This window comes from Garra rufa, chromosome 12, assembly GCF_049309525.1.
Source record: "Garra rufa chromosome 12, GarRuf1.0, whole genome shotgun sequence".
NCBI classification, from domain to species: Eukaryota; Metazoa; Chordata; class Actinopteri; order Cypriniformes; family Cyprinidae; genus Garra; species Garra rufa.
In genome coordinates this window covers 25,534,444-25,560,155 of record NC_133372.1, presented here as the reverse complement: position 1 = coordinate 25,560,155, position 25,712 = coordinate 25,534,444, and the positions used below count along the sequence as shown (strand labels likewise).

At 35.2% G+C, this 25,712-nt stretch overlaps 1 protein-coding gene across 1 annotated transcript in view; it reads left to right on the top strand.

Moving 5' to 3' along the window:
- Positions 1-18,940, top strand: part of pex5la (peroxisomal biogenesis factor 5-like a) — a 52,407-nt gene extending 33,467 nt beyond the window's left edge. The window contains exons 8-14 of the mRNA XM_073852543.1: positions 490-633; positions 1,552-1,622; positions 6,706-6,912; positions 10,389-10,554; positions 11,160-11,317; positions 14,287-15,669; positions 16,322-18,940. Coding sequence (XP_073708644.1) covers positions 490-633; positions 1,552-1,622; positions 6,706-6,912; positions 10,389-10,554; positions 11,160-11,317; positions 14,287-14,488 — 948 coding nt within the window. The 3' untranslated portion in view covers positions 14,489-15,669; positions 16,322-18,940. The remainder of the gene's footprint in view (positions 1-489; positions 634-1,551; positions 1,623-6,705; positions 6,913-10,388; positions 10,555-11,159; positions 11,318-14,286; positions 15,670-16,321) is intronic.
- The last annotated feature ends 6,772 nt before the right edge of the window (positions 18,941-25,712 follow it).

The window sequence follows — 25,712 nt, the reverse complement described above, 5'->3', positions numbered from 1 at the left end:
ACATAAACCGAGTAAGGAGAGATGACAATAGGACAATGGCAAATGATTCGCAGATCCTGAGCACTAATGACAAACATTTAATCTTGTCAAATGTGTGGTAGGTACTGCCACTCCGTAGCATAGAGTATGTGTGATTGTGAATCTTCAAAGTGAATGTAAAACGCCAGCGCACATTCAAAAGCCGTTTTAATGTCCCGCATACTAATAACAGCTCCCTGGTTCCCACAATTTATATACAGTGTAATTACCCTACGATATAATTGTGAGAGAAACCATTGAAATCTATTTTTCCTCACGTCTCTTATTTATTACCTGTAGGGGTTCCGTAGTACACGTCACTTCCTTTCTGAACACAGTATTCAGATTTGGGCACATCACTAACACTAATTTATTATTATTATATTTTGTATTTATTTATTGAAATTTACCTATGCGCAAAATCTTCATGATTTGTCCACTACTTTATTATGTCCATTACTTCTTCCTCAGGGATACTACTTCCACACAGATAACCCTTTCAAAGACTGGCCAAATGCGTTTGAGGAAGGATTGCGCAAGTCCAGAGATGGAGACCTGCCTAACGCCGTACTTCTTCTGGAAGCAGCTGTGCTGCAGGACCCTCAGGATTCAGAGGTGAGTGAGTGGGCTTATAAAACAACAGTAAGCCAGTTTCATCAAATCAACGTCTGCACAGCTTGAAAACAGAAAGCTACATGTTCTGCCAATCAGACTACCGTCATACCTTTCCTACATACAGTGATAAGCGGTAGGTACGTTCTTGCCCACACTGAACATTTTACAGATCATGGCATGATTAGCCAAGGCAGGGGGTTCTATGTTCTCACTAATTTTCAGTGAGAGCTCTGTGTTAGACATCGTACTTGACAGTGACTGATGGCAAACCATTAACACTCTTGTAACTGAGTAGGGTTCCCTTTTTTCAGACAATTTAATGATGTAATAGTTCAGTTACATCCCAGACAGGATTATCCCTCTTCTCCTGGAATTACCCCACCTCTAAATAATTGAGTCTCTAAAAAAGCTGAATGAACAAAGCAAATGGCATTTCAGGGAGATTTTGCTTTTGAAATATCATACAGTAAGTACTGTACGCTATAGTCAGTGTAAGTTAAGAGCACAAACTCAGCCAACCATGGCTTGTTGTATTTACAAACTGTGGCCTTGAAACAAGGGCTTTGAAATGCAGTTTTCTCCTACACAACAAGCTTATCTTAATATCAGTCCACAAATGATTCATTAAGGAATCATAGCATAAATATTCGGTCCCATATGATACTTAAACCAACATCCTAAACCTCAAATATTTGTCTAGCGATATTAGTGCATCCAATGATTTGTCATCTTCAAGAAATGGCAACACAAATCCATTCAGTTCCTCACCAACATTGTGTTCTATGTCTGAGCCACGGGCTTTTGAAAATGAATCATTTCCCCCAGGTTAGCACTGTAGCTCCTGCACAATAGAAGCTCCTCGCCAGAGTCAAGGTGATAACCCCAATGCTCATTGTTCAATACCTATTTTCTTTTCAGGCTTGGCTGGTGCTGGGAACCACACAAGCAGAGAATGAGAATGAGCAGGCAGCAATTGTCTCCCTCCAGAGGTAAGGAAGTATCCCTGCATGAATCACAGAGCTGATTGGCTCATGAAGTTTGAGTCATCACACTTAGGATGTGACTAAGTGTTTATGGCAAAAATAAAACCAAAACAGGGTTCAAATTGATTACTTTGTACTAGTACTGTATTGTAGACGATTGTATTGAGATAAACTTAAAATACTGATTAGCATTAATGTCAAGTCGAGATTAAAGGGATAGTTCACCCGAAAATAAAAATGCAGTCATTGATTACTCACCCTCATGTTGTTCCAAACCTGTAAGACCTTCGTTCATCTTCGGAACACAAAAGGAACATCTTTGGAACACAAACTTCGGAGCCTTCTGACCCAGCATAAACAGCAACGCAACTAAGTTCAAGGTCCAGAAATGATTCATAATTTTATGAAACTATGAGTACTTCTTGTATGCAAAGAAAACAATTTATTTAACAATTTCTTCTCTTTAGTGTCAGTTAATCAAAAATATCTTTTATGTTCTGAAGATGAACGAAGGTCTTACAAGTTTGGAACAACACTAGGGTGAGTAATTTTGTTCCAATGAATGATTTGTTTATTACAAATCCATATATTCCTTTAATCCTCATTTAGAACAGAAGTGAAATAAGCAATAAAAAAACAAGACGTTTCCATTTCTGCCTGTTTGCTTGAGTGTTTAAAGCAGAGATAAAGTTCAACTTGAAGAAGGCCATGAATCGGACACCTCCATGTGGTTATCTGTGACACCAAATGAGACAAAGCTCTCTGCTGTGCCCTCTCCTACTCGAGATAAAGAGCTACTGTAATAACCCGGTGATCCAATTAAAATTGCATTTCATAAGCACAGAGGCCTTTGGGAGATTACATTCACTTAGGATAGAACAGCCAGCCATAATCTCATACAATGTTCCTCGGAGCGACCGGCGTGAAAACTCCAATCTATGTGTGTTAATCACCAGTGACACTCAAAGCTGTGTTTTGGTACCATGTATCCGCATCACTTTTGAATAGAGTGCTTTTATAATGTCTGCCTCTATGATATTATCTAATATAATTTAAGATGTCATTTTAAAATGGTGTATCTCTGTGGTTGGACCACACAGCGGCTGCACACCAATTCACATCCTGTTCGTCCTAAATAGAATGCAAGATTAGAACTAGTAGAGCAGAAATAAAGTAGAACTACAATTAAACTGTTCAACATCATAGTTAAGTTTAGAATGCAAATCTTTGAGTGTCTTTTTTGGCTGTCTTTTGACAGTTTTAGGAATGTGACGTCAAAGCTGCCACGCAAGTTTCTTAAATGGGTCATCGGGAGTTCATATGATTCTTTAGGGTCTTAATGAAAAGTCTATAATATACTTTGGTTAAAAATTCTCAATAGTAGTGTAAAAACACCCTTTTACCTTGTCAAAATCAGCTCTGCAAAATATCAGCTCATTTTATCGCATGGGCCCTTTAAATGCAAATTAGCTCTGCTCGCCACGCCCCTCTCTGCTGAGGGATTACGAGCTGTAATGTTTACTTTAGCCGCACTTTAGCCACGTTTATCGGCGAAACTTGCCAACAACCACATTATTAAGAAAGGCCATTTGCAAAGATGCATAAAAAAAACTTATACTCACTTCTGCTGTGGGTGAAGCTGCATCACGAATGATTCACACGAACATAGATATCATATGTAGATCGGGATTGGTGCTTTCCTTTTAAAAACAACTGTCGGTGTGCCGTCACAACCACAAGAAGGTGAGAATGACCTGATTTTATAAAGGGGATATTACTTTTAAAGATTAAAAAAATACCACTGGGTAGATTTTTATCATTGTAGGGTGGTTGTGTACACAAACTACCAACACACATTAATAGGGATGTAACGGTATTGTAAATACCGTCGTACCGCAATAGCAAATTTTTTCGATACTACCGTGGTCGCATGACTCGATAAAACCATAGTTCTTCTAAGAAAAGTTTGCTCAGGCGAATGGAGCGAACGGGAGGTAGCGGGAACTACAATTCCCATCAGCCCAGGCGTGGCCGTCATCCTTTGCGGTCTGTTGCCCGCCCCCCTTGAACGTCAAGTTCATTTTATTTTCGATATAGCGCCAGATCACAATAGAAGTCATTTAAGGTTATCTTTCCTATAGAACAGGTCTATACATTGTTCTTTTATTAAACAAACTAAATTGCCTTATGTTATTTATCTTATTTACACGAAGGCATGTCATTTCTGTCTCTACACTGTCACGCGTTTACAATGTCTCCTCCGCGAAAACACGGACTGGATCGCGGACTCCATTCATAAAAACCGAATTAACTAACGTTATAGCGCGAAATGCCACGGAATTTGTCGATTATTGGATTAATAAATCAAAAGTTGGTCTGTCACTTAATTCAAATCGCGATATGGACTAGTGTCTGTGAAAACTGAAATGGAGAAAGACCGTTTTAATATGAATACTGCATGTTCCGTTTGCCTCTGTCTGTATAAATGGAGAAGACACGTTTTTTTTTTTTTTTTTTTTTTTTTTACAACACTCATACTGAAGCACGCGTGATGCTCCCGCTAATTTTTGGCCTTTGTATCTCACATGAACAGATAACTCAGTCTCCAAAGCTGCTGTGAGTGTCACTTTTACCGTTTCATTTGAGAAAACTAGCATCATATCATACTACGGTATACACACAGAAACTTCATGGCAACCTGTCAAAATAAAAGTACGGTTTAACATGTAACAGAACAATATTAGTCTTGTATTACTTTTGTACAGTATAATGTAGGTGTGTATATATTCCTATTTAAATAATTTACATAAAACAATATATATGATAAAAAATAAATATTACAACAAGATTAACCACTTAATTGTAGAACAAAAATATTACAATTATTATTTAAACGTTTTAAACTGAATATAATTTTTCTTCCATGTATTGATTTTAACAGTAAACCTGTTTGTTTGCCAAAAATTAAAAGGGTTTATTTTTCATTTGATTAAAAATAAATGTCTATTCTTTCATTTGATTATCAGAAAAATAAAAACACACAAGAATTTCTAAAAAAAAAAAAAAAAAAAAGCAAAAGATTGTGGAGCCCTATTGTTTAAAACAGAGTTTTGGACTTATTTTTCCACTGAAATGAATGTTTTCGTTACTACACAAAGTAGGCTAAAGTACTGCGAAAAAAAAGTAACGTGGTTACATGGTTTAATAATTTTTTGTTATTAAAATTGAAAAATTGAAGTTCCTGTTTCAAAGATTACAGATAGATGGCTAATTTGTATGCCATTGATATGTTCAGTGTTCATGTAAACTGTTTAATAAACACTTCTGGCACTTTTTTCGAGTCTCTTCATTAGTTTTGTTTTTCCTGTAAATGATTCAATAAATACCGTACCGTGACATTCATACCGAGGTATTACCGTACCGTGAAGTTTTGATACCGTTACATCCCTACACATTAATGTTCAAACAACATGTAAAAGTGAGTTTTGCACCCGATGACCCCTTTAAATATACTTGCAAATAAAGTATTAATATTAATTTACAGTTGGATTTAAATGTTTAAATAAATAAATTTTAGGTTAATGTGATCATAAATGGTCAAATTACTTCCTTTTGACCAAAAGTTTACACACACCTTGCAGAATCTGCAAAATGTTAATTATTTGACCAAAATAAGAGGGATCATACAAAATGCATGTTATTTTTTATTTAGTACTGACCTGAATAAGATATTTCACATATGAGATATTTACGTATATTCCACAAGAGAAAATATTAGTTACATTTATAAAAAAGACCCCGTTCAAAAGTTTACATATGCTTCATTCTTAATACTGTGTTGTTACCTGAATGATTAAAAGCTGTGTTTTTTTTTATTTTGTGATAGTTGCTCATGAGTCCCTTGTTTGTCCTGAACAGTTAAACTGCCCGCTGTTCTTCTGAAAAATCCTTCAGGTCCCACAAATTCTTTGGTTTTTCAGCATTTTTGTGTATTTGATGAGCCATCTTTTCACACTGAGGACAGCTGAGGGACTATTACAGAAACATTTAAACACTCACTGATGAAGATTAGGGTAAATTTAACTTATTTGTCTCCTGGGAAACATGTAAGTATCGTCTGTAGCTTCTGAAGGGCAGTACTAAATAAAAAAAATATGATATTTAAGCAAAATAAGAAAATGTACACATCTTCATTATGTTCAAAAGTTCAGGACAAACAATGGACTCATGAACAACTGTCACTAAACAGAAAAAACACAGCTGTGGGTCATTCAAGCAACAACAGTATTAGGAATTAAGTATATGTAAACTTTTGAACAGGGTCATTTTTATAAATTCAACTATTATTTTCTATTGTGGACTATAAATGTCTTTTATGTGAACCTATTCAGGTCAGTCCTAAATAAGAAATAACATGCATTTTTGTATGATCCCTCTAATTTTGGTAAAATAATTAGCATTTTGCAAATTCTGTAAACTTTTGACTTCAACTGTAAGTAATATTGAAGTACTTTTTTTTTAGTACATACTGTCAGCATGTAAACTGGGACACAGCCAGCATCTTATTTGGGCAGGAGGGTTGGGACGGGGTGAGTATACTTTTACCTAAATCTGATTAGATCAGATCAGATTAGAACTGAAATTTCTGATGGATGTAGCAGATAAATCATTAGCATTTGTGCACTGCTTTTATTTTAATGGACAACAAGAGAAATGTTTTTACAGACTCTCATAAAGACAACCTAGTAAAGGGCTTTTATTTGGCATTGTTACATTTCCATTGTTATTCTTTGATGCACCCGTGTAGCGGTAATAAACAATATCCAGATGTCTCCCTGTTTTTTCTTCCGCTTGTAAAAACAGGGAACGCGACTTCCATCATAAACTGAGCGAGTGATTTATTTGAGTTTTCTGGAATATGTTGACGTGGTCTCCATGCATACACATAAGATGACACAAGTATTCACCCATGAATTAAAACCAGCACTAATCAGGAAGCATCTGCCTCTCATTATGATGGCAGACAGCTAATTAGTGTCCATCAAAAGCAGCGGTTCTTTAGATGCTTCCCTGTTGTATGTGTGTGCAGGTGTCTGGAACTCCACCCCAACAACCTCCAGGCCCTCATGGCCCTGGCAGTGAGCCTGACCAACACGGGCATGAGGCAGGAAGCGTGTGAGGCGCTGCTGAGCTGGATAAGGCACAACCCCAAATACAAGCACCTTCTAAAGACCCGCACACACCTGCAGGGCTCACCTGGCTCACGAAGACCCTCCTACCCCTCCACAACAAGCTGGTATGGTCACAAATAAATACACTGCCATGTGAAGAATATACAGTTTGAGTTAAAAATGATGTTCCAATTCTGTAAGACCTTCGTTCATCTTCGGAACACAAATTAAGATATTTTTGAAGAAATTCGAGAGCTTCCTGAACCAGACAGCAATGTAATAACCACGTTCAAAAGCTAGAAATGTAGTAAGGACATTGTTAAAAGAGTTCATGTGACATTAGTGGTTCAACTGTACTTTTATTACTCTACCAAAATACTTTTTGTGAACAAAGAAAACAAAAATAACTTTATTTAACAATTTCTTCTCTTCTGAGTCAGTCTTTGCCGTGCGTTCACAAGAGTACAACGTGGCAAACGTGTCAATTGACACAGAAGAGGAGAAATTGTTAAATAAAGTTCTTATTTCCACACAAAAACAATTCTCAGAGTTTCATAAAATTACAGTTGATCCATTGATATCCTTACTACCTTTCTGGCCCTTAAACATTGTAGTTGTGTTGCTGTCTATACAGGGTCCAAAAGCTCTCAGAGTTCATGAAAAATATCTAAACTCATGTTAAGAAAATATGTTACGAAAATCTCATGGGTTTGGAACGACACAAGGGTGAGTATTGAACAGAATTCATTTTTGGGTGAACTAAGCTTTTAATTACTATTAGTGCTCAGTTTTTAATACGATTATTATTATTTGTGACCCTGGACCACAAAACCAGTCATAATGGTAATTTTTTTAAATTGAGAAAGCTGAATAAATAAGCTTTCCATTGATGAATGGTTTGATAGGATATGATAATATCTGGGAAAGATTATTATATTTGAGATACAACTATTTGAAAATCTAGAATCTGAGGGTGCAAAAAAATCTAAATATTGAGAAAATCGCCCTTAAAGTTGTCCAAATGAAGTTCTTAGCAAAGCATATGTGACCCTGGACCACAAAACGCTGGGGTATATTTGTAGCAATAGCCAAAAATACATTGTATGGGTCAAAATGATTGAAATTAAAGGAGAACTCCGGTGTGATTTTGACCTGAAGTGTATTGAATCATGATACCGAGTGTGAACGTACCTTGCATATCTCATCTCGGTTTGTGTCCAGCTGTCCGAAATCTGGGGTCAGTTAGCCGATGCTCATAACAGGTTGTCAGTGAGAGTCAACAGGGCATCGGAATAGCCATGTAAATAAATCACTGTTTTACGCCATTTACGAGGCACAAAGTAGCTCCACACTTCATTGGTAGACTTCCAAGGGCCCTGACATTTAAAACGAGACATTGAGAACTCAGAAAAAGCACCGGTAATTTATTTACAAGAAGATTTATACAGACAGTACCTGGAAAAGAAAATCCGGTCGCCGCCATCCTGAACTTAGTCACGATAAGTCGAGTGTCGAGCACCAAGGAATTTATCAGGTTATCAACGTATCAGGTTGTAGTTTCCTTCGTGCTCGACACTCGACTTATCGTGACTACATTTAAGATGGCTGCGACCGGTCTGTTCCTGGTGGAAAATGTCTGTATAAATCTACTTGTAAATAAACTACCGGTGCTTTTTCTGAGTTCTCAATGTCTCGTTTTAAATGTCAGGGCCCTTGGAAGTCTACCAATGAAGTGTGGAGCTACTTTGTGCCTCGTAAATGGCGTAAAACAGTGATTTATTTACATGGCTATTCCGATGCCCTGTTGACTCTCACTGACAACCTGTTATGAGCATCGGCTAACTGACCCCAGATTTCGGACAGCTGGACACAAACCGAGATGAGATATGCAAGGTACGTTCACACTCGGTATCATGATTCAATCCACTTCAGGTCAAAATCACACCGGAGTTCTCCTTTAAGTAAAGATCATGTTCCATTAAGATTTTTTGTAAAATTCCTACTATAAATATATCAAAATGTAATTTTTGATTAGTAATATGCATTGTTAAGAACTTAATTTGGACAACTTTAAATGTGATTTTCTCAGTATTTTGATTTTTTTTTGCACCCTCAGATTCCAGATTTTCAAATAGATGTATCTCGGGCCAAATATGGTCCTATCCTAACAAACCATACATCAATAGAAAGCTTATTTATTGAGCTTTCATATGTTGTATTATATCAGTTTTGTAAAATTTTACCTTATGACTGGTTTTGTGGACCAGGGTCACATATTACTAATAAAAAACAAGTTTTGATATATTTACGGTGGGAAATTTACAAAATATTTTCATGGAACATGCTCTTTACTTAATATCCTAATTATTTTTGCCATTAAAAAAGAAAAATTTTGACCCATACATTGTGTTTTTGGCTATTGCTACAAATATACCCGAGCTACTTAAAGGTATAGTTCACCCACAAATGAAAATTTGATGTTTATCTGTTTACCCCCAGGGTATCCAAGATGTAGATGACTTTGTTTCTTCAGCAGAATACAAAAGAAGATTTTTAACTCAAACCGTTGCAGTCTGTCAGTCATATAATGGCAGTCAATGGGACCCACGGCTTTGAGAGTCAAAAAAACATACAGACAAAACCAAATTAAACCCTGCGGTTTGTGACGATACACTGAGGTCTTAACACACAATGCAAAAAGCTGAACAATATTTATCTCATTTTTTACCTCTAATCCACGGCAATGTCCAACTGTCCTGAGCGCGTTCACAACAGCCACACGCCAGCTGTTGTGAACGCGCTCGGGACAATTGGACATTGTGAAATCAGAGGTAAAAAATTATGCAAGTACTGTTCAGTTTCTTGCACAAACAGATTGTTTTGTGTGTTGTATCGTCATGAGCCGCAGGGAAATTTGGTTTTGTCTGTGTATGTTTTTTGGACTCTCAAAAAAATTGACTGCCATTATATGAGTGACAGACTGCAACGGTTTGAGTTAAAAATCTTTGTTTGTGTTCTACTGAAGAAACAAAGTCATCTACATCTTGAATGCCTTGGGGGTAAGCAGATAAACATCAAATTTTCATTATTGGGTGAACTATCCCTTTAAGACTGGTTTTGTGTCCCAGGGTCACATTTATTAATAATCTTTATTTTTTTATACCAAACCCTATTAACCCCTTACCCTATTAACCTCATTTAAATTAAAAAAGTAAACTTTTTATTCTAAAACATTCAAACAATAAAAACTCAGTTTTGCAAACTTTTATATTTGTGCACAGAGACTTATAACTCTTACTGTCGCCCCAAGAGGATAATGGTCATGTATTTTAACAAATTTCTCAACTTAATTTTTTTGTGACTAAACTGCCAGGTTTACAACTTAACTTTGTTACAACCATCCCTACTTTCCCCTGCGTGTAGCACTTCAAACTCTCCTAAATGGAATATTTTTGCTACCAACACTTTAAATCTGTCTCTAGAGAGCCCCTTTCGCTTTTTCTTAGCTATTAAATGACACATTTTGATGATGTTGCTAGTAGGGACGTCCCTGAAGGACAATGCCTCTGAGTCTCTGCGCTCTCTCTATCTTTATCTCCAGCCCCCTGCTGCCCGAGGTGAAGGAGCTGTACCTGGATTCTGCCCAGCACAACTCGGACATGATCGACCCAGACCTGCAGACAGGCTTGGGAGTGCTGTATAACCTCAGCTCCGAGTTCAACAAAGCAGTGGAAGCCTTTAACGCAGCGCTGTCAGTGCGGCCGGAGGTAAATCTCTCCTCAGTGACAGACAAACTGGGGCTAAATCATACAGCATCGCTCCCTAAAGGCAGAGGGCAAAGGAAAGAGGGAGAAAAAGTCACTTGGGCTTAAAAAGTGTCTCCAGAATCTTTGAAACAGTTCATTTGAAACTTGAGGGGAGCTTTACCATTCATGAGCGCTGACTCTAGGACCCTGTGGGTCACCTTGTCGACGATTGATGCTTGCTAAGCCAAATTCTGTCCCCCTGTGTAGACTGCATTTACACTCAATCGAAAATCCTCCCCATCTGCTTGACTTGGTAATGTATGCTTGCCTGCTGGGGGGCTCAGAGCGTGAATACGATGAAAGATAATAACAATGTGGATGTGATACCGGGCTCCTTGTGACATTAGGAACTAGGCAACTTCTTTGTACCTCTGTTTTATGCAGTGTCACTGTACTTAAAGGTCATATTTTATCCCTAAAAGAAAAAGAGCAGATCATATCTTAATGGTGTTAAAAATCAGTCGCATGTAACTGCATAATCTTTCAAGCGCAGAACGATAATTATTTTGATCCGTGACACTGAGCCGGAGGGGATTTTTTTTTTTTTTTGCCGTTGGTGTGTACAGGACTACCTGCTGTGGAATCGGCTGGGGGCGACACTGGCTAATGGAGATCGCAGCGAGGAAGCTGTGGAGGCCTATACCAGAGCCCTGGAGCTGCAGCCTGGATTCATCCGCTCACGTTACAACCTCGGCATCAGCTGCATTAACATGGGTGCTCACAGGTTTGTGGCAGAGAGTTGGGATTGACCTGAAAATTATGTAAAATATATCCCCCAACTTTTTGTTTAAATTCTTTGATCCTGAGGTTCTGTAGGAATAAATGCAGCATAGTAAGGAAACATTTATTCCTTGATTTATGGGCGTTTCTTCAACTGCTGGTACTTTTGTGTCCGCAGGGGTTGTTTTTTTAAAGAGGTTTTTAGTTTGTTATGAGGGTCACATTAAATGCTGTCAAAATTTACTTGTGCTACTTTATTTGTGCTACTTTTCTAATGTGTTTATAGATTGTAAATTTTATTATTGTACTCTTGGCCCACAAAGAATGTTAATCTTTAAAATAAGAAACTCTATTATTGATTTTTTTATAATGTAATTACAATTTAATTTTGAAAATACTGAAGTCTGAAAGTTACAGGTTTTACAAGCCTTTAATTGGATTACTATGGAAGGCTGTTTCTGCCACTGAATAAAAAAAAAAGAAAAGGTAATTTTTCTTTTTCTCTCACCATTCTGACTTTTTTTCTCACAGTTGCGGGTGTACATCTCGAAAATAAACTAGCAATTTTAAGAAATAAACTCGCAATTTTGAGACATAAACCTGCAATTCTGAGAAAAAAAACACGCAATTATGAAAAATAAAGTCACAATTTTGATATATAAACTCACAATTCTGACTATATCTCGCAATTGTTTTCTCATAATTCTGAGTTAAAATTTTGCTGTTGTGACTCGCAATTGCGAGGTATTAAGTCAGAATTGTGTGATTTAAACAAAATTGTGAGAACATATCAGGCTTTTTCCCCTCAAAATTGAATTTTAACTTGCAATTGCGTTTATAAAGTCAGAACTGCGAGATATATTTTTCACAATTTGACTTTTTCACAGAATCGCGTGATATGAACTCACAATTGAGAGAAATAAAGTCTAATTATCAATTATTAATGTCAGAATTGTGAGATATAGTCACAATTCAGTTTTTTTTCAGAATTGCATGATATAAACTCAAAATTGAGAGAAATAAAGTCAGAATTGGGAGATACAGACTCGATTTTGCAATTTATTTGTGTAGCAATTCTGGCTTTATAACTCGCAATTCTGAGAAAAAAGTCAGAACTGTGAGATACAGACTCGCATTTGCATTTTAGAAAATCAGAATTGCAATATATATAAAGCCACCGATTTTTTTTCACAGAAATGTGTGATAAAACTCACAATTGAAAGAAATAAGGTTCTGCAAGTTTATATCTCCCAATTCTTTCTTTATAACTCGCAATTTTGAGAAAAAAGTCAGAATTGTAGCTTAACTAAAACTCTTTGTGAGATATAAACTTGCAATTGCAAGAAAAAAGTCTGAATTGTGAGATATAGTCAGAATTGTGAGATATAGTCACAATTCAGAATTTTTTCTCTGAATTATGTGATATAAACTCAAATTGAGAGAAATAAAGTAAGAAGTGGGAGATGTAAGCTCGCAATTTCAAGAAAAGGTCAGACTATGAGATACAGACTTGCATTTGCAATTTATATAGTCAAAATTAAAGGATATAGTCAAAATTCTGACTTTTTTCCCCCCAGAATTGCGTGATATAAACAATTGAGAGAAATAAAGTCAGAATTGTGAGATATAAACTTGCATTTGCGACTTACTGTATAAAGTCAGAATTGAGAGATATAGTCACAATTCTGACTTTTTTTTCCCAGAATTGCGTGATGTTAACTCATTTGAGAGAAATTAAGTCAGAATTGCTAGATAACTCGCAATTCTGCAAGTTTATATCTTGCAATTCTGACTTTATAACTCAAAAAGTCAGAATTGTGAGATACAGACTCGCATTTGTGATTTGCAAAGTCAGAATCGCGAGATATAAAGTCACAATTCTTACTTTTTTCACAGAAATGTGCGATATAAACTCAACATTGAGAGAAATAAAGTCAGAATTGGGAGATATAAACTCACATTTGTGATTTATATAGTCAGAATAAAAAAAAATAGCGTCACAATTCTCATTTTTTTCTCAGAATTGCGTGATATAAACTCAATTGAGAGAGGAAATCAGAATTGCGAGATAACTTGCAATTCCACAAGATTATATCTCATAATTCTGACTTTATAACTCACAATTCTAAAAAAAAAAGTCAGAACTGTGAGATACAGACACATTTGCGATTTACAAAGTCAGAATTGCGAGATATAAAGTCACAATTCTGATTTTTTTTTTCACAGAAATGCAAGATATAGTCACAATTCTCTTTTTTTCTCAAAATTGCATGATTTAAACTCAAAATTGAGAGAAATAAAGTCAGAATTGGGAGATATAAACTCACATTTGCGATGTCAGAATTTAGAAATATTGTGTCACAATTAGAAATTTTTACTCTGAATTCCTTGAATTGTGAATCACAATTTAGAGAAATAAAGTCAGAATTGTGCAATTCTGAGAAAAAGTCCAAAAATATTTTTTTTAATCAGTGGCGGAAACGGGCTTCCATAAATTCAGTCAAAAAAAAAAAATTGCTGTCTTTGTTTTGTTTCATAGAGAAAAAGTAGGTAAGATATTTTTTTAAAAGGGTTAATATCACTTGCGAACAATATTTGTATTGTTCATAATTTACATTCAAACTGTAATTATGTGAAAATATGATTTAATTTCATGCTTTATGCATATAATTTAAGCTGTAAAAATCAGCCTTAGCCAGATGCTATTTTATTGAATTCAATATGATTTTTCACCACAGAATGCTATTAAACACAATTTATAATTAAAAAAAAAAAAAAAATATGTAGTGGAAATGTCCACCTTATTAACTCAATAAAATGTAACTGTGATGTACATACAGTATGTCCACTATTGTAGATTGTTAGAGGACAAATTAAATAAACCACTAAAAAGAATTTAAATCTACAGCCCCAAAAGTGCCCATATTTGTAGAAACAGCCTTTTTTCTCCATTTAATTATTTATTTATTTCAGGGAGGCAGCCAGTAATTTCCTGACAGCTCTCGGTCTGCAGAGGAAGAGCAGGAGTCGGCAGCTTTCCCACCAGGTCATGTCTGGAAACATCTGGGCAGCCCTGCGAATAGCGCTGTCCATGCTGGACCAGCCGGAGCTCTTTCAAGCTGCTAACATAGGAGACCTGGACTTACTCATGAAAGCTTTTAACCTGGATATGTGAGCGAGGAAACCCTTTAACCATGGCAAATATCCAAAGTCCTTTATGAGAAGAACTTTGTCAGAAAGCAACCTTTGTTTCGCAGAGCACCTTTACATTCCTGAGAACTGAGTGCTGAATGATACTGTTTTAATAGATTTGCACATCAGTTTACGACTACCCTAAAGAGCACAATGCCGGGCGAAGATTGTAAGCGAAGTATGCCTTAGAGAAAATATCAGCTAGACCTGCAATGTAACAGTGGGAACTGGAGGAAAACTCGATTTGATGAGAGGAACGCAGACTATAAATGTGCAAGAACAAGACTGACTTCACATTAATGACTTGATTAGACGTACTGTACTGCGTAGACTTCATGTATTGGTTCGATTGCACTCTTTATTTGAGATGGTGGGGTTATTAGAGATTTAAGTGGCACTTAGTTCAACCCTGGACACTCCTCACCTGATCTCTGCTGCATCATCCCCTTTATTTCCTGGAGCTTGCAGACCAGATTAAAAAGCCTTACTTATCTTGCATGTAAAATAAATAGTTGAGATGTTATCGGTATGATATCAGATAAAAGCCATTCCTTGCCATACTTTGACCTCTTGATGTAGAAGTCTATGTTCCATCAAAGTTTTTTTGTGAAACAACCACATCTTTGCAATGTTACGCTGATTGTTTTACAAAATTCGATGCAGGGAATTCAAATATACTGCCCCTTTTGCCACAAATATCAGTTTGGGATTGACAGGGAAACAAGAAAGCTGCCCAAAATATAAGCCAAACTATTTGTGAGCTTCACAGTTTTATACCCTAATGTTGTTGTTACTCGTATTACTTTTTATGGTTCATCTCCAGCTTGCATGATGCTTTATTTTGCTCATCAGTATGAACACGCAAGTGCTTAATGTTGCATACGCGCTCTAAGAAAAGTACATTTTAAAATGCTATGCAAAACCGTAGATTTTTCTTCTTCGTGCAGCCGGAGACAGAAGAAAATCCTAAAGCACCAGAAAGCTTTACTTGCTTTGTCACTTTTTGTGTTTTAAGGTGAAAGCTGGCAGGTAGAACGTAGAAGATCTGGTAATCTCCTGTAGATGGTCTGTTTTACTCTAAGGCTATGTTTACAATAACCCAGATACATTTGAAAGTGCATATTTTTCTATCCACCTTATTTCAAGCCTACGGACAGACTTCCAGTTCAGTAGCCGCTAGGGCTGGGCGATTAATCGAAAAATAATCGAAATCGACATTCAGAACCTATAATCGTTAAAATTTTTCCAGGAAGATTATTTCAATTACTTTCCCTTTAAAAAACACTAGCGCTCCGTTCCGTTATTCCGCCGACATGTCGATGGAGAGCTTAAACAGTATTTATACAGTAAAAAGTATTTACAGGATATACAAGGGTAATTTTATTTAGAGATACTGCTTATTTTCTACTTTTAATATGAAAAACATTGAAAATTATTTATTTTGTTTCCAATAGTGCAAGTTATTTATTTTCACTAATTTAAGAAAAATGTGACTTTTCGTTTTAAGCAATGCTTGCTTTAATTTCAGTTGTTCAACACTGATGTTCAATTAATAATCATAGATCGTAGATAGTGTGTTTCCTTCAATTATTTTAAAATCAAGTAATGCACCCTTCATCCAAAAATCTCTCGCTTGTAATATGTGAACATATTTACTGTACAAAACTTGTCAGTGAACTATGAAGGCAAAAAAATAAATATTATATAAATATAATTAAATATAATTTTATTAATAAATAAAATAATCGTTCATTAATCGTAATCGGGTTAAAATGTTCAATTAATCGAGATTTTGATTCTAAGCCAAATTGCCCAGCCCTAGTAGCCGCTATAGTGTTTTCACGACGCGTCAAACTGAACTTGCATATTTTGCTCATTATTGCTGCTGAAAATGATCAATTTTTGTTACGTTTTGAACTGTACTAATCAGTCGGACCAGGAAAAACATTTAGAGTATTATAGTTACAACAAATCAAGAAGAAGAGTGCAAAAAACCAAGGAACAAAAGGCATTTGTAGTTGGCCAAACTGAACCAGGATTCCCAGGGCAAGAATCTTGACAACATTCATGTTTGTTCTTATCATTTCCAGTCAGGTAGGTGAAGTATTAGGCTAATATCTTAATTAATACTGCTTGTACGTATCTTTGTTTGTCAAAATATTGCACCTTTTCCTGCTTACTAAGTCCTTCTCTATATGGTTTACCAGCTTCCACACATTTTTCTGTGGTTTAGAAAGCATAAATTACCAGAAAAAATGTATTCAGTAGTACATTAACCGTGCAATTAATGCTGTTGTTTACATCCGATTATCGCCAATATGGCCGCACATCCGGTAACAAATTGTGACATAAGTACAAACCCTCTATAAGGAAATAGCGAGAATAAACGGTAAAACTATTTGCACTAAACCAGTGTGTTCGTAATTACGCTAATACATTAAAATAATATGGTAAGACACAGCAATTTGCAAAATCAAGCAGCCAGACCCATAAAACTTACAAATGGCCATGACCACTCTTAAGGGAAAAATAAGGTGGATACATTCTGTCCTTCCCTCCACACTGAGATGCTGTTTTTGTCACGTGAGAACAGCTTTTTATAAATGCTTTCTAAGTGAATACATTTTACACTTATATTTTGTGTTATAATGTAAAATATGACAACAGACGTATTTGAAAACAACATGTTTAGTCATGTGACGCATACACATGATGGATAATCTATCAATCTTATTTTGCAATTTAGAAGTAAGCCATTTTTAGTAAGAGATTTCTGGTATAAATAGAAAATAACAAAAGCGCAGTTAACGGTAAAACTGTTTGCACTACAAACCAGTGTGTTCATAACTAAGATAATACATTAAAATAATATGGTGAGACACATTGCAATATCAAGCAGCAAAATTAGCTGTTTTGTAACGTTACAGCTAAAAATAGATGGAAGCTAATGACACCGGAAGCCAGACGCATTACATTTACAAACGGCCGCGGGAAAAATAAGGTGGGTATGTTTAAAGCGTAAGATGATTTAAATGGACACTTCTGTCAAAAACTAAAAATTTACTCACCCTCGAGTTGTATGACCTGTATGACCGTTGAATTCCATTGTATAGACCTTTTCCTGAGTAAAAATTCTAACGTCAGATTGGATGCTCTTCTGTTCCGCTCTTCATAAGAACCCATTCAAATAACGTCCATCTGTTTATAATAATGTAGCTAACGTCGTCAGCTTCGTGCCATTTACACACTCATTAAACTTTGAGGAGTAAGAGTAAGGCGGTCATTGCGATTGCAAAGTGATGGAGCTATAGAGCCATGTGCTTTTTAAAAACATTTTAAAAGGTTTAACATTAGATTAACGGATCGGGATATACGCTACTTTGACTAGAAACACTGAGACCGGGAATGCAAAGCATTCTTCAGGTTAAGAGTCAGGCGCGAGTTCCTCGTTCAGGAAAAACGTCTATTTTCTGACGTTTCAGTGAGGATGAGAAACTATTGGAAAACGCCTGAAGACGCCAGTGTGTTTTAAAATGAAAAAGCGATTTTCAAATGTATCTGGATTAATGTTGGCATAGCCTAAGTAATGTTTCTTATTTTAAAAAATACCTTCCTGTTCCAGCTGAGTTCCAATCATGTATTTTCATTATTTCCACCTAGTTCAAGAATTTATTTAAGAAACTATATCAATGAAAAAGCATGCAAAGCCATTCAAGCACCCATTCTAAAGTGTTTTTAATTTATGAATTGTTACTGTATTTATTTAATTACTGCTCTATGTATTTATTTTATTATTCTGTATCCGAACCTCTTTGGAAAGTCCTGTATATGCTCATCGATACAGTTAGAACAGGCTTGTGCTTTGTAGCTGAATGTTACAGTAGACACTGTAGATCCATGCCTGAGGCCAAACCTCCCCTTTTCTAGAACTTTGTACAATCTCAGGTGTGATTGTCTAGATGAACTTATGCTCCAGAAGTACTCCTGATGTATGATCGCATGCCGAATATACTTATTTTTGAATGCTGTAGATTTATTTATATGCATGACCTTGACATGCCTATTTTAATCTATACCCTTCGTTTCTATGACTTATATATCACTGTAACCACAATATTTTGCATTTCAAAATATATATTGATCTGAAGAATATTGGCATATTAACTGTAAAATATCTACAAACAAGCAGTTTTTGCAATGCGGTGAGTAATCTCAACAAGATCTTCTTTATAGTCACTTATATTACTATTGCAATAGCCAGATTTACTAAAGCCTTTAGAATTAGACACTCAAATATATATGTTATGCATCATTCAGAGCTGCGTTTCTGAATTTGTACATGCAAACCTTCTGAATGTTTGCCATAGGCTTTATTAACTCTGGCCCAATATTTAAAAGATAGATGCATATACAAAAGTTATCTTTTAAAATAAAATATTGGAATAGAGTTTGTATGCCTGGTTGTTGCATTCATCTAAAAAACAAATGGTTCCACGGTTGAAATCTCCTGGCATCACCAAACATGAAATGGCACAGGGAAACAATTGTGGATTTTATTGAACAATCCAAACATTATGAGTCACAAGTATGTTTGAACAGATTTCGAATGAGGATTCCCACATTTGCCATGTTTGTGTTTCTAAACAATATATGGATCAGAAAATCCATTTTAAAAAAATTATAACAAACAAGTGGGCAAGTTTGTATGGTAACTACAGAATTGGCACACTTTTTTGCAAAAAAAAAAAAGAGATCAACAATAAAAACGTACCACTTGACCTTCAGTTCCATGAAAAACAGAACCCGCTAAAGATCAATAACATATTGCAAAATGTCAACTGACTAACCTCTGATTTTTAGTGCACATACTGAAAAAAATAAATCAAGGCATGTTTGAGAAAGGTGGGGTAAAAGCAGCCACTTTCACACCCAGTAGAGACAAAAAGAGAACGAAAGAAAAAAAAGAGAGAGAGAAATGGGTATGAATATTAATTCAAAGTAAGAGAAGGAGAGAAAAAACGAGAGAACCTCAGATGGATAATCCACAGAAAGACACTGAACTCCCAACATAACAGGCAGTGCACAACAGAAATAAACATGACAGTACAATCTACAACAGAATGTGCAACATCCAGTTGAAACAAATCAAGATGAACAGGCCCCACCTCAGCCTGAGTGAGATAATGTTGTAAAACAATGAATATTAAGTTTTAATTCAGCGCTAACCTTCAGACGTAACAAAAGACTTTACATTCGGGGTTGTTTGTTAATGACATGCCTTTTCAGCAAATAAATGAGATGTCTAAGGTTTTTACAATTGGTAAGGGTGGTGGAGGCAGAGTCAAGTCTGTTAGATATGTCATAAAGCTTGAGAGCTTGAGATTTGGTAACACTGAGCACCAGTACATACATGTATCTGAGATAGTTCTATGCATGACACTGCATCTAATTCAGCTTTATATGCAGTATGTCATTACATATTGCTTAGGTTTGGGATAAAAATTGTTTTACATTCTTCGAGACTGGAAATCAATGAAACGGAAGGATCCCAGTCTTTAAACGGCTAAAGATGTGATCGAAGTAAAGCACTTGAACATTGCATGAATATGTGAAATCGCTGCATTTTCTAGTCAGCTATCACAGACTGACTAAAAGCTATTATAAATGTGATAATATTGTACAAATGAAATATTTTTCAAGGCATGCCAATAAATGAGGCTTGTGGTTCTTGAGTATTAAAAAAAACATAAAAAAGTTCACTATAGTATGGAAGCCCGCTTTCACCAAGAATAATAAAAAAAAAAGGTAATTGACTTTTTTTTTCTCTGTAGTTTGTGATACAAACTCACAATTTGGACTTTTTTTCTCAAAATTGTGAGATATAAACTTCGCAATTCGGAGAAATAAAGTCAGAATTATGAGATGTTAACTCACAATACTTCTGTGAAAAAAAGAATTGTGAGTTTATATCTCATAATTCTGACTTAATTTCTCACAATTGCGACTTTATTTCTCAGAATTGTGAGTTTGTATCTCACAATTGTGACTTTTTTAACATGCAGTTGCGAGTTTATATCTCAGTTCTGAGAAAAAAGTCAGAATTATGAGATATAAACTCACAATTTTTTTTTCACAGAATTGCGTGATACAAACTTGCAATTCTGACTTTTTTTCTCAGAATTGTAAGATATAAACTCGCAATTACATGTTGTAAAGTCAAAATTGCAAGATGAAAACTCGCAATTCTGAGAAATAAAGTCGCAATTCTGAGAAATTGTGAGTTTATATCTCACAGTTCTCAGAAAAGTCAGAATTGCAAGTTTGTATCACGTAAATCTGTGAAAAAAAAGAATTATGAGTTTGTATCTCGTAATTCTGACTTTATTTCTCAGAATTGCAACTTTATATCTCGCAATTGTGACTTTACAACATGCAATTGCGAGTTTATATCTCAGTTCTCAGAAAAAAGTCAGAATTGTGAGTTTGTATCATGTAATTCTGTGAAAAAAAAAGAATTGTAAGTTTATATCTCATAATTCTGACTTTATTTCTCAGAATTGCAAGTTTGTATTTCAAAATTGTGACTTTACAACATGCAATTTCGAGTTTATATATCATAATTCTGATTTCATTTTCCAGAATTGCGAATTTATTTCTCAGAATTGCAAGTTTGTATTTCAAAATTGTGACTTTACAACATGCAATTTCGAGTTTATATATCATAATTCTGACTTCATTTTCCAGAATTGCGACTTTATTTCTCAGAATTGTGAGTTTATATCTCATAATTCTGATTTTATTTCCCAGAATTGCGACATTATTTCTCAGAATTGAGTTTATATCTCATAATTGTGACTTCATTTTCCAGAATTGCGACATTATTTCTCAGAATTGTGAGTTTATATCTTGTAATTCTGACTTTATTTCTCAGAATTGCAAGTTTGTATCTCGCAATTGTGACTTTACAACTTGCAATTATGAGTTTATATCTCACAGTTATTAGAAGAAAGTCAGAATTGCGAGTTAATATCATGAAATTCTGAGAAAAAAAGTCCGTTTCAAGTTTGTATCGTGCAATTCTGTGAAAAAAAGAAGTTTATATCATAATTCTGACTTTATTTCTCAGAATTGTGACTTTATTTCTCAGAATTGCGAGTTTATATCTCATAATTCTGATTTTATTTCCCAGAATTGCGACATTATTTCTCAGAATTGAGTTAATATCTCACAATTGTGACTTCATTTTCCAGAATTGCGACATTATTTCTCAGAATTGTGAGTTTATATCTCACAATTGTGACTTTACAACTTGCAATTGCGAGTTTATATCTCACAACTGAGAAAAATGTCAGAGTTGCGAGTTTGTATCACGCAATTAAAAAAAAAGAATTGTGAGTTTATATCTTGTAATTCTGACTTTATTTCTCAGAATTGTGACTTTATTTCTCAGAATTGCGAGTTTATATCTCATAATTCTGATTTTATTTCCCAGAATTGCGACATTATTTCTCAGAATTGAGTTTATATCTCATAATTCTGACTTCATTTTCCAGAATTGCGACATTATTTCTCAGAATTGTGAGTTTATATCTCACAATTGTGACTTTACAACTTGCAATTGCGAGTTTATATCTCACAACTGAGAAAAATGTCAGAGTTGCGAGTTTGTATCACGCAATTAAAAAAAAAGAATTGTGAGTTTATATCTTGTAATTTTGACTTTATTTCTCAGAATTGCAAGTTTGTATCTCGCAATTGTGACTTTACAACTTGCAATTATGAGTTTATATCTCACAGTTATTAGAAGAAAGTCAGAATTGCGAGTTTATATCATGAAAATTCTGAGAAAAAAAGAATTGTGAATTTATATCTTATAATTCTGAGAAAAAAGTACTCAACTGCGAGTGTGCATCACACAATTCTAATGAAAGTCAGATAAAAACTAAATTCTGAGAACAGTCTTTTTTTCCCCTCAAAACTGGACTTCATAACTCGCGATTGCGAGTTTATATCTTACAATTCTGAGAAAAAAATCAGAACTGCAATTGCAGAATTTGTATCACTCAATTCTGAGAAAAAAAGTCAGAATTGAAACATGTAAACTCCCAATTGTGAGAAAAAAAGCTCACAATTCTGACTTTTTTTTATCATAAAGAGAGATAAAGAGTAGCAATTACCTTCTTTTATTTTTATTCAGTGGTGGAAACAGCTCGCATACTGCCTAAAGGTATGGAAACTGAACAAACTTTTGCTGCTAGGCCAAATAAACCTCCATTAAAGGAATAGTTCACCTAAAATTAAAATTGACTCACCCTCAGGCCATCTAAGATGTAGATGAGTTTGTTTTTTCATCAGAACAGATTTGGAGAAACTTAGCATCCATTGCAGTCAATGGGTGCCGTCAGAATGACAGTCCAAACTGCTGATAAAAGCATCACACATCTTGCAAACGCAGCATTTCATTTCACAAGATGTTATTTGATGGATTTGAGTCGTGTGGATTGTTTGTGAATTATTGTGATGTTTTTATCAGCTGTTTGGACTCTCATTCTGACGGCACCCATTCACTGCAGTGGATCCTTTGATGAGCAAGAGATGTGATGCTAGATTTCTCCAGATCTGTTCAATAAATAAACTTTCATTTTTGAGTGAACTATTCCTAGAATAAGTAGAATGGTGCCACATATATGGATCAATCCGAATGCTAGAATAAATATGTAGAACCTACCAAACAACATCCACAGTTCAATAAACATTTCAATAAACATGCCTACTAACACTTTGAGCATGATGTTTTGGATCGATTGCAGCTCCCTCAAAATCCACCTAACATGATCTCTATTTTGAAATCCATTCTAACAGATGTTTTGTTGTTGGTGAACAACTGTAATATACCCAAAGGATATGATAAGTAATAAATTGTAGTGAGTACATTCTTTTGAGATGGCAGTAAAAACATTTGTAAATGCAGGCACACATTATATTTTCAAAATACTGGCACAGGAGCTTAAAGTATTCAAAAAGAAATATAACAAATAATTTGAGAATATATTAGGAAAATAATCTGCATACCTAAAAATTGCACGCACCCCACTGTACCTTTAAAGCAGACACGAGACGAACAAATAAAACTCAGACGGATGACACACATTGGTTTCCCTGCTGGAGCGTTCCTGTGTTCTGAGCGTCTGTGCGGGTCTTGGCAGGGATTGAGAGGTCCTCTCTCCATCTCACAGATGTAAATGCTTCCCTAGTTTCCAGCAGTGTCAGTGGTGCCCCACACACCTCTCTGGCCTAACGGCTGTGCATAATGTTGTGAAGGTCCAGATCTAGCAGCTTGACAGGCGCCGGTAAAAGTACATGTAGCCCAAGTCTTTAGGGGGCCTCTCTGACAAACATACTTTGTGGTCATTGTAAATCAGCCATCTATGGAGACAGAAAAAGACATTTGAGTTTGGGTTTTGCACATTTACATTTATAATTATTCATTACATTTTTTCATACGTTTTCAAACTATTTAATTATAAAATGTCAAAATCATTATATTTTGTAATAATTTAAATGTTAAGTATTTTTCTATTTAAATAATAGTAACATGTATAAATTGTTACAGATATGAAAGTATACAATTATAATGTATTTGTCTAGTAATAAAATGTGTCATTTTTATTTAACATTAAAATATAATTAAACATTTATACTTTTTTATTTGTGAATGTAAATGTAATGTATGTAATATATATGAAAATATATAATATATAAATATACTGTACATACAATATGTAAAAATGTAAACAACATTATATATATATATTAGGGCTGTCAATCGATTAATTTTTTTTAATCGCGATTAATCGCATGGTTGTCATGAGTTAACTCGCGATTAATCGCACATTTTTATCTGTTCTAAATGTACCTTAAATTAATACTTTTTAAAGTTTTTAATACTCTAATCAGCATTGGCATGGACAAATATGGATGCTTTAAGCAAATATGTGTTTATTATCAGTGAAACCATACTCGACATGAAGACTAACTTGTTTCAAATGTCATAGATGTTTTTCAAATAACTTGTTCATGTCTATTAGACACATGAAAAAAAGAACATAGAAACACCAGGTTCCCATTACTTCTCTTTCTTTGCACTGAGCAATTTACTTCAACAAGCTTGTTTATATTATTTGCCGGACAGGGCAGCTCACTTCTTCTGAACATGCAAAATCTACATTTATTATTACATTTCTTTGCCTCTCGGTGCCCACATACAGTAATCTGATGCAGCCAAGTTCTCAACAAAACTGTTTCCATTGTTTTGACTAAGTATTTTTGTTATCAGACAACCAAAGTAATATGAAATAATAACTGAAAAAAAAAATCCTGAATTATGATCATGATTCAATCACTGAAAAGAATCATTTACCAGCATCTGGACATAAGTCACTATTCCCTGCATTATTATCGTTGTTTTTAACTTCCTGTCTGAATTCCTTCAGGATCCTTTGACTTTTTAGGAGTTTACTCATTTAAAGTTATGTGATCGCAAAAACCTGCTTCTTTTTTTTAATGTATTGTTTTGGTTATAATGTACTGATTGGAGAGCCTGGTCTCATGAAAATGCGCACAAACACGACTTTCTGTTTCTATTTGGCGTGCTATTTATAAGCTGAAATTAACTTTGGCGTGCATATGATATGCATGTGTTTGACGTGCATATAATACGCCGTTTTCGCGTGCATACTAGTATGTGGCTTTACGCATCAACTCCACAGCACCAATCCTAACGTACACCGACTCCGCTTGCAATCATTAAATATGCCAGAAGTGCCGGTACGCATGAAAAAGTGCAAGTACGCAAAAGGATAAAATACAGAAGTGCCTGCGTACTGGCCCACTTCAAGCACTGGAATGAACATAACATCTGTTTTAACTGAAAGCGCTGCTCCTCTGCCGCTCGCTGAACAGAGCAGACGCATATATAAAGAGAGGGAGGTGCGCGCACATTGGGAGACCTCGCGCTCGGTTGGCAAAACCGGAGAGCCTCAGAAACTATATTAGGTTTGTCCAATTACGTGTTTATGTATTGTTGCTAGACACTTTTCGCTAGGTTGGCAACACTGTGCATCCATTTCTTTAACTATGGGCTACGTAGTGGGTCAAACAGAAAATGCGCGCTGCGTTAATCGCGCGTTAATAAAATTAGTGCCATT